The 9079-nt window shown below is 49.2% G+C and overlaps 2 protein-coding genes across 2 annotated transcripts; one reads left to right on the plus strand and one right to left on the minus strand.

Moving 5' to 3' along the window:
• Nucleotides 1-1016: 1016 nt before the first annotated feature.
• On the plus strand, nt 1017-2789 carry UHO2_02507 (uncharacterized protein; the record flags this gene model as incomplete). Its single annotated transcript, XM_041555295.1, has 2 exons — nt 1017-1509; nt 1621-2789. 2 exons carry the CDS (start codon nt 1017-1019, stop codon nt 2787-2789), a joined length of 1662 nt encoding a protein of 553 aa, XP_041411229.1.
• Nucleotides 2790-6384: 3595 nt separating this feature from the next.
• Nucleotides 6385-8688, minus strand: UHO2_02508 (uncharacterized protein; the record flags this gene model as incomplete). The annotated part of the gene is made up of 2 exons (XM_041555296.1): nt 6385-7424; nt 7482-8688. 2 exons carry the CDS (start codon nt 8686-8688, stop codon nt 6385-6387), a joined length of 2247 nt encoding a protein of 748 aa, XP_041411230.1.
• Between the last annotated feature and the right edge of the window lie 391 nt (nt 8689-9079).

Here is a 9079-nt window from a genome sequence, read left to right on the forward strand (position 1 = left end):
GTCAGCCAGCCTGCTCATCAAATTCGCGACCCTCGCTAGACATGCCTCGCTTCAAGCAAGCGGCCAACCTCCTCTCACATCGACTGAGTTCCGTTGGTATTGCCAATCCCATCTCCCTTCCTCCGGCCCTTTCCGTTGCCCTAGATCCACCATTCTAGACCTCATCCTTTGTCACAATCGCTGTCATCAGATCGCTCGAGATGACGCTCGTTGCCCCACCATGTACCCCACGAAAGCGGGGAAGCATTGACGAGGTTTGTGGAGCTCCAGAAGTCTTAGTATGGTCCGCTTTCGAGATTGAGAAAAGCAAGTGTGTTCCTGAGATGACACACAAGTACAAGTTCTGCAGTGCTGCTGTCTGCAAGTCGTTCATGTGTTGCACCCGCCGTGCCCCTTCTACTCTCGGTCGGCTATACTTCCTTTCCGTGCACGTCTGCTCCTGCAAGTTTGCCACTCATCGTTTAAAGACTGAGCACCCCGCACACTCATTCGCCTCGCTCGTGTCTCATCTCTGACCGCGTGTATGTCGTTCCTCTCGCTTACAGTCTTTGATGTGGGCCCCTTTTTGACCAGTGCAATATGCTGTAGGGAAGGGCCGCAGCATTCGCCCTGCTTCGGTCCCTCCTCTTCACCATCAATCCCCCCCACGCCGCAGAATTGACGGTGCTCCCTCTTCCCGTGCCCTGCTACATGCTGATTGATTCAATTGATGGCTCTCCTGCCGTGCCTGACTGCGCAACTTTGACAAAGTTTGGGACCGCGAGCAGGATTCTGCAAAGGGGCCCCATCTTTTCCTTTCCTTTCTTTTGATGGCCTGAAAAGTTCTGCACAAACCCCTCCCTACTCCAGCTACCTATAAGACACCGGTCCCTGCCCGAAGTAAGACTCCCCTTCTCTGCCCCGCACCCCCCTTCTCCACGACTGCCACCTTACATCCTTCCGCGCCTCTCGTCGTCACTTGGCTTCGTCCGCTGCTAAGCCAACCCTACACATCGCCCAATACAACCGACGTCAACATGTACCTCCCTTCCAAGTTTGCCCACTTTTCCGAGACGCCCAGTGCGGCGCTCAACTGGCGTCTGGCTTTCGCTGTCGTTGGCATGGGTCTTCTCGGTGCCTCCCGTGGTATCGATGAAGGTATCATCGGCGGCATGATCTCCCAGAAGACCTTCGAAAAGGCTTTCGGTATTCCTGCCAAGAGCAACAAGGAGTCCAACGTCACTGCCATGGTTCAGCTCTTTTCGGTTCTCGGCGCCATTCTCGGTTACCCTATTTGCGAGCGCTTCGGTCGTGTTCGCGGTGCCCAGATCGCCTGTGCGCTCGTTCTTCTCGGCAGCGCGCTGTGGGCTGGCAGCCACGGCAGCTACGCCATGCTCATGGTTGCTCGTGCTATCGCCGGCACTGGTGTCGGTCTCACTCCCATTGTGGCTCCCATCTTCCTCGTCGAGGTTGCTCCTCGTCAGATTCGTGGTCTTTGCACCTCCGTCTACTCGTTCAACGTATACCTTGGTAAGTACATCACCGTGACGTAGTCCCCGATACATGTTCGCATCGTCACCCGATCATTTTTTTTTGACTTATTGATGTTTATTCTGGCGACCTAACATGCCCAAATTTTAGGGTTGCTTTTGGGCTACTGTACGAACCTCGGCGTAAAAACGCACGTTAATCTCAGGAGCAATGCCGTGTGGCAGGTTCCGCTCTCGCTCAACTTTGCGCTTCATTCTGTCGTGTTGGCCTGCCTGCTCCTCCTCAAAGAATCGCCACGATGGCTCATGATGAAAGGACGTGTCGAGGAGGCTTCCACATCGCTCGGATGGTACCGTGGCATGGAACCTCGCGACCAGGCGTTCGTTGAAGAGTACGAGCTCATTGTCGATTCCGTTAGGCAGGAGAAGGAGGCCACCGACGGTCTCAGCTTCATGGCCAAGGTTCGCGAGCTGGTTGGCAACAAGAACAACCAGTTCAAGCTTACCATCTGTGTTCTCATCCAAATCCTCGGTCAATGGCAGGGACCTGGTGCTCTTTCGACTTACGCCAACCGCATCTTGACCTTGATCGGCGTCCACGATAGCAAGGGCTACGTCATGTCGGCTGGTTTCGGTGCGGTCAAGCTTGCCGCTGGTATCCTCTCGTCATTCTTCTTGATCGATCTCTTCGGTCGTCGACGAACGCTCTGGATCTCAACCCTCTGTCAGGGTCTTGCGATGCTCTATGTCGCCATCTACCTCGGTATCTTCATCGACCGACCTCACCCCAAGAACAAGTCCGCTTCGGAAGCCGCTCTCGCCAGTATCTTCATCGCTGGTGCTTCCTGGTCGGCCGGTGGTAACTTGGCACAGTACCTGATCAACTCGGAAATCTTCAGCCTCGACGTTCGTGCTCTCTCCGCTTCGTTTGTCATGGCGTTTCACTTCTTGATGCAGTACAGCACCACTCGAGCTGTTCAGCCCATGCTGAACTCGAACCTCAAGGGCGCCGGTACATTCGCCATCTTTGCTGCCATGTCGTTGCTCGTTGCTCTGCCCGTCTACCTCTTCTTGCTCCCTGAGACATCGGGCAAGAGTCTGGAGACGATCGACGAGCTATTCGACTTGCCCTGGTACAAGATCGGTCGTGCAAGCCGAAGGCCTGTGCGCGACGAGGTACCTTCGCACTCGATGCCTGCCGCTCTCGAGGGACAGTGGCAGCGCGAGGGTGCTCATGGCAGCCTCACACCGGAAGACAAGGAAAAGAAAGAAACTTATGCCGCTTCTCAGCCTGCTAGCGGTGTTCGCGATGCCAAGTAGATTGGCTTCCATTTCCAGTCTGGTCTTCGTTCATCTATGTACTAGTACGTTGCAATCTAAGTTAACATGAAACAGCTTCAATAATCGCCTGCTTGACGAGCCTCGAGTCGAAATGAGATTAGCTTCGTTTCGTTAGTCGATAAGAGCCGTCTTTGTTCATGTGGGCTGTATCTGCATCGGGTGTCGGAAAGGGTGTGTTTGATCGGGATTGACGCGGAAGATGCTCGCTTCGCAAGACAAGCAAGCAAAGCACGGCAGGCTGCGTGGCTTGCCAGTTGCGAGAGTCAGGCGAGAATCTCAAGCCTTGCTTTTGACAGAATATGCGTGACTGAAGTTTCAAGCGGGAGAGCGGCCACCAGTCAGAGGTTGACGGTAGTGGATTCGCAAGTACGTTCAAGAGGAGATCAGGAACGGGTGTAGGAACCGCGCAGGAGCAAGGGCTACATATGCGCCATGGTATATATTGTTAGAAGATTTAACTCTGATCGACACTTATCGAGAGATATCAGTCCAAGTACGGTGTTCAAGCTTTTGAGCTAAAACACTATACTATATTGACATAAGGGTATTGGAAGTAGAGAAGTTTTATAGTCCTGATACTGATGATCGGGGATGGTCTAAGCACAATGTCACTACTTTGTTATAGCAGAAACATATACTCAATTGACTGAGTGAATATGATGAGAGCCTAGTGCTCTCTGTGAGATATATATACATGTGAGTAGCATATGACAAAGGTGGGAGTACTCCTATCTAATGATTTACCATGGCAACTGGTGGGACTGTGTTGCACCCAATTTCTTCCTAGATCAGTTCTCTTGAATCCTTGATCAGATTGGCTTATCCTGATCCCTTCACCATCGGCTTGCGTCACCTCTCATTATCATGTTTGATCATTACCTTTGTCACCCCCTCTCAATCCAACATGTCTATCTGATGTTGTTAACCCAAATGAATGATGGTGGTGTAGAAGTGTTGGTGCTGCCAGCAGTTTAGTCATGATGTCAGTCAGGTTTTTGCTACTTTGAACTGGAGCAATAGTGAGCCACCCACTCACTATTTCATCTCTCAAAAAGAAATGTGCAATGTCAATATGCTTCATTCTCTTGAAGTGTTGAGGGTTGTTTGCAATGGTGCAAGCACCAGATGAGTTGCTATGTAGTACTGGGACATTTCATTTGAAGATGAGATCCCAGTCACAGGAGTGTAGTACTGATGTTTCAGCACTTACATGAACCTCAGTTGCCTTCAACATGGGTTGTTCCAATTCACACAGGAACATTGAGGTCCATAGCAGCTCTCTGGCCACTGCTGCTAGTGCCACGTACTCTGCTTCCACAGAGCTGTTGGCTACTGTAGGTTGGAGTTGAGATGACCAGCTGCACACCAGCCCATCAATAATGAACATGTACCCTGAGGTAGATCTCCTACAGTCATGTGATCCTGCCCAGTCACTGTCAGCCCACCCCATGAGCATCTGTCCACCAGTCTGGGTCATTGCTGAGAGACTCACCATTGAAGTCCCCTTGAGGTACCTTAAGATGTGCTTGGCTGCCACCAGGTGTTCTCCTGATGGGTTTGCAACGAATCTTGCACATCTGCCAACAGCGAAGGCGATGTCAGGCCTGCTCCCTTGTGCAATCCACAATAATGATCCTATGAGTGAAGCATAGTACCTAACTTCCTCTGTGTTTGCAGGGTCTCCCTCCCATGGCTTGAGGGTGTTGATCACTTCAGTTGCAGGTGTAGATGCTGCCCAAGCTTCACTCATTCCAAATTTCACCAGGATTCCTTCAATGTACCCTCTCTGATTGATCAAGAGTGTGCATTCTTGTCAGTTGTAATTTACACTTAGGCTGATAATGTGTGCAACCTCTCCTTGGTCAGTGATACTGAATATGCTGGAGAGTTGTTGCCAAACTGATTGTACTCATGCAACAGTTGCCCCAATAACAAGCAGGTTGTCAATGTATACTGCTAGTAGTACCATTGCATCACATGAACCTTGTGTGTATACACATGGTTCTGATTGACAGTGTTGGAAGCCGAAGGCTTGTAGCTGCTCATCAAGTGCAGCATGCCATAGACGCCCCGCTTGTTTGAGGCCATAGAGTGCCTTCCTTAGCCTGTAGCACTTTCCATTAGTCTCCTCCATCTCGAATGTTGGGGGTATCCTGACAAAGACATCCTTGTCTATCTTCCCATTCAGGAATGCTGTACTGATGTCGAGTTGAATGACATGTAGTCTGTATCTGCAGGCAAGAGCAAGTAGTATATGGATGGTTTGAAGTCAAACCACAGGGCTGAAGGTTTGATCATAATCCAGACCCTGCTGCTGAGCATACCCTTGGGCAACTAGGTGTGCTTTGTAGTGCATGGCTCATCACTGTGCATCGAGCTTGAGTTTGAAGACCCAACAGACACCGATGAGCTTGCTGTCAGTTGGGGTGTCCACTAGCTCGAACACATTCATCTTCTTCATGCTGGCCATCTTGCTTATCATTGCTTCTTTCCACCTGTCCCAGTTGTCATGCATTTTTGCTTCATTGAGTGACAATGGCTTGAGTAGTATTCCATCTGCACTATACATCTGTTGTCCACTTGCAATGAACACAGTACTGTTCATTACTGTGACTGCAAATGCCATGTGGTCAAGATGATTATCCATGGGAGTGGGTGCCTGGGTTCCTGAGCATTTCACAGCAAAGGCCAAAAAACTATGTTGGGTCAGTGTTTCTGCATGGGTCAACCCAAGAACTGAGATGTTGTCATATATGTCCATGGATGTGTGGCTGTTCAGCATTTGGAGAAGGGACACCATTTCTGGATTGTTTAGAAGCACCAGGTCCTGATTCTGCAAGGTGATGTTCCCCCCCTCAGACAGAGTTGTGTCAAGTTCAGCATCCAGTTTGGCAGCAATTGCATCAAGGTCCACCACAACCTCACCTGCCACTTCTATCTCCACCATCATGTGGTCCCAGTCTCAGTCATACCCTGATGGGGTTGGTGAGGGTGACCATGAGTTTGAGTTTCTCTGGCAGGAGTATGGTTGTATGGACAGCAGGGTGTTGTCATTGAGGTCTATCAGATCATGGTCATCGCTGTGAGGGAGCCACATATAGGAATGTAAGAGCTCACTGTTGCCAGTGAGGACAGGTCGGTGAGCTGGAGCAGTCCCAGGTTCTAGTTGTTCAAGCTCTGAGAACTGTACATCTTTTGAGACTACAATGCAGTCTAGCTCTGGAAGCCATACCTGGTGGCCCTTGACCACACATGATGCATCAGAGAAGCCCAAGTATACCCCACATAGAGCTTGTGGGTGGAGGTGCTTGCTGACAATTGGATGGTTTTGTAGCCATGTCATATGAGTGTTCCCTCAGAGTACAACATAGGCTATGCAGCCGAAATGTCGGATCTGATGAAGCTCAGGGCATTTGCTGGAGAAGAGCTCAAGAGGGGTGACATGTCCCCAGGTCGTTCCTGCCAACCTGTTGTGGATGAAGGCTGCCTGGGAGATAGCATAGGGCCACCAGCATTTGGCCATATTAGCATCATAGAGGATACTTCGAGCTATCTTTTGGATAGTTTGGATGGCTCATTCAGCAAACGTGTTATCTGAATGTTGTTGAGTTGGTGAAGCAGTGACTTTCACACCTGTGGAAGAGCATAGATCACAAAAGGCTGTTGACCATAGCTCACCTTGGTCCACTTGTACCTCCTTAATGCCATGATCAAACACTACCTCTGAGAGTTCCCAATGTGTGGCAACACAGATTTCAGAGAACCACCATCCTGCCTCTTGGGCCACTTGACCCTTGCTTGTTAGGCCTTGTACCCAGACCATCCCTGAATATGCATCATGGATGATCAGGACATAGGTAAACATAGTTGTACCATGCAGCAGTCCCATTACATCCATAGACACTAGCTCAAGTGGCCCTTTGGTCTGCCAAGGATGAGCAGGGGTTCTAGCAGTCGCTTTGCTCCATACACAGGTGTCACAAAGGGTGTTGGGATGTATGGCAGGGGCTGAAGGAATATCATGTGAAAGGGTTACCATCTGTGTTCGCATAATTGAGTCATGACTAGCATGACCTAGTCTGCAGTGCCACAGGTTCGCCTTAGGACATGTTCTGTGAGTATTCCCAGTGTGTGAGGTGGTGGCTGCAAAGGCAAGCAAGATGGTGGGTTTGGCCATTTGGTCATTCCATATCATCATGGCTGCAGCTGGATAACCATCTCCACTCATCAGCACATGGACTGCACAAGCACATTTGTCCTGTACAGTAACAAGTTCATTCTCAAATGTCACCTTGCCCTGAGCATGTGTGACTGACTTGGTTCCAATGAGATTTGTCACTAGGTTAGGGACAAGAAGGCAGTTCTGATATGTTATCCATTCCCAGTGCCACATTTTAGGGCTGAAACTCAGCAGACTGACTGTCCCTCCCATCTTGGTTGCTGAGAGTTGTCCACCATTGGCAGTGGTTATGCTGACTGCTTCCCTCATGTCTTGCCAGTCCTTCCCATGGAGAGCAGAATTGACCATTACACAGGATGCACCCGAATCAAACACAAATGGTACAAGCCTAGGTGGTGTGTTAAACAGTGCCAGCTCAACTTTTGTGGAGAAAGCTAAGACTGGCATTGTATCCTATTCCTCTCAAGAGATTTCAAGTGGTAATACAATACATGTGTTAGTGCAACCTTTTGGCGGGACCTTGACCTTGCCTTCTTTCCAACAAATGTGAGCAGCATCATTAGGGCAGCAGTTAGCTGCATGGCCGAGCTCGCCGCATGCCCAACAGTTGATGAGGGTGGCAGCTCGCAATGCGACCAGCTCTGATTCCTCGGTAGTGCGGCGGTGTTGCATGGTTGTAGGAGAGTTTTTGGCAGCCAGTTCGTAACATTGATGTAGGACATTGGAGATGCTTGCAATAGTCTGGTCTCTACCATGTACTTTCTCATGCAGTATGAAAACTGAGTTGAAGAGTGCATTTTGGCCAGAAGGGAGCGCATGTTTAAGTGTTCTGTAATGGTAGTCTGGCATCCATGGATCCTTTAGGTATTCATGCAATTCCAATACATGAGCTTCCCATTTGATGAGGAAGTCATATGTGTGACTCCCCACCTGGTCCCAATGTAGATCAAGAGTTACTGCTAGAAGTTCATACTCTTTAATGTTGGAATGTACTGTGCACTTCTTTAGTGCCCAATCAAAGAGATCTATGGCGATAAGGACTGGCTGATCCCTGTGCTTGGCAAAGTACTCAGTGTGTAACATGTTTGAGAAGCTCTGCATGACAATTGAGCTAAGCATTACATTGGCATCTTCGAAGGTTGTTGCCTTTCTGTCAAGCACTCTTCTCACAAAGGGGACAACAGATAGCATTGTGAAGATCTTGCATCGCCATGCATGTACTGAGATGACCCTTGGGTCCAGGAGTTCATGTTCTTCCCATTGCATCCTTTCATTCAGACTTGAGAGTACCTTGAGATGATGATTAGAGATGGTACTAAGCTCAGGGGTAGGTCCTGGAGTAGCTTTGTGACCAACTAAGCAACGATTGGGGTCACTCATGTTGGGAATAGGTGGATCACCCATAGCTGACATGGGAGCTTCAGTCTTGATGGGAAGATGCAACTCTGGGTTGCATACATGCTCAATCGGACCTTCAATCTTGAGGTCAAGGATACAAGTCACATCCCACTCTTCATTAGCTAGGAAGAGTGTCACCCTAGTTTGCATTGCTCTGCTGAGTTTGTTTTGATTTTGAAAAGGACCAAGGTTGTGCATTGCTTTGTAGAGGATAGCAATACATTTGATCATTATGGACAATGGTGAGATTGCCTGTTCCTCGTCATTGTCATCCATTGCATACTTTATTATGTGACCCATCTTTGGAGTGCTAGGTGTACCATAGACTTAGTTGGTCATAACCTGATTGAAGTGGTTCTTGACTATCGTCGGCAGGCAGGGAAGGAGTTCCTGCATGGAGTCGACGAAGTCATCATAGGTCAAATAGTCTGGTTCAGACATTGCTGAAGGTGAGTTCGAGGATGTGGTAGGGCTTGATTGGGCTCATAACCTATTGGAAGTAGAGAAGTTTTATAGTCCCGATACTGATGATTGGGGATGGTCTAAGCACAATGTCACTACTTTGTTATAGCAGAAACATATACTCAATTGACTGAGTGAATATGATGAGAGCCTAGTGCTCTCTGTGAGATATATATACATGTGAGTGGCATATGACAAAGGTGGGAGTACTCCTATCTAATGATTTACC

This window comes from Ustilago hordei (genome assembly GCF_900519145.1).
Source record: "Ustilago hordei strain Uho2 genome assembly, contig: UHO2_contig_04, whole genome shotgun sequence".
Classification (NCBI taxonomy): domain Eukaryota; kingdom Fungi; phylum Basidiomycota; class Ustilaginomycetes; order Ustilaginales; family Ustilaginaceae; genus Ustilago; species Ustilago hordei.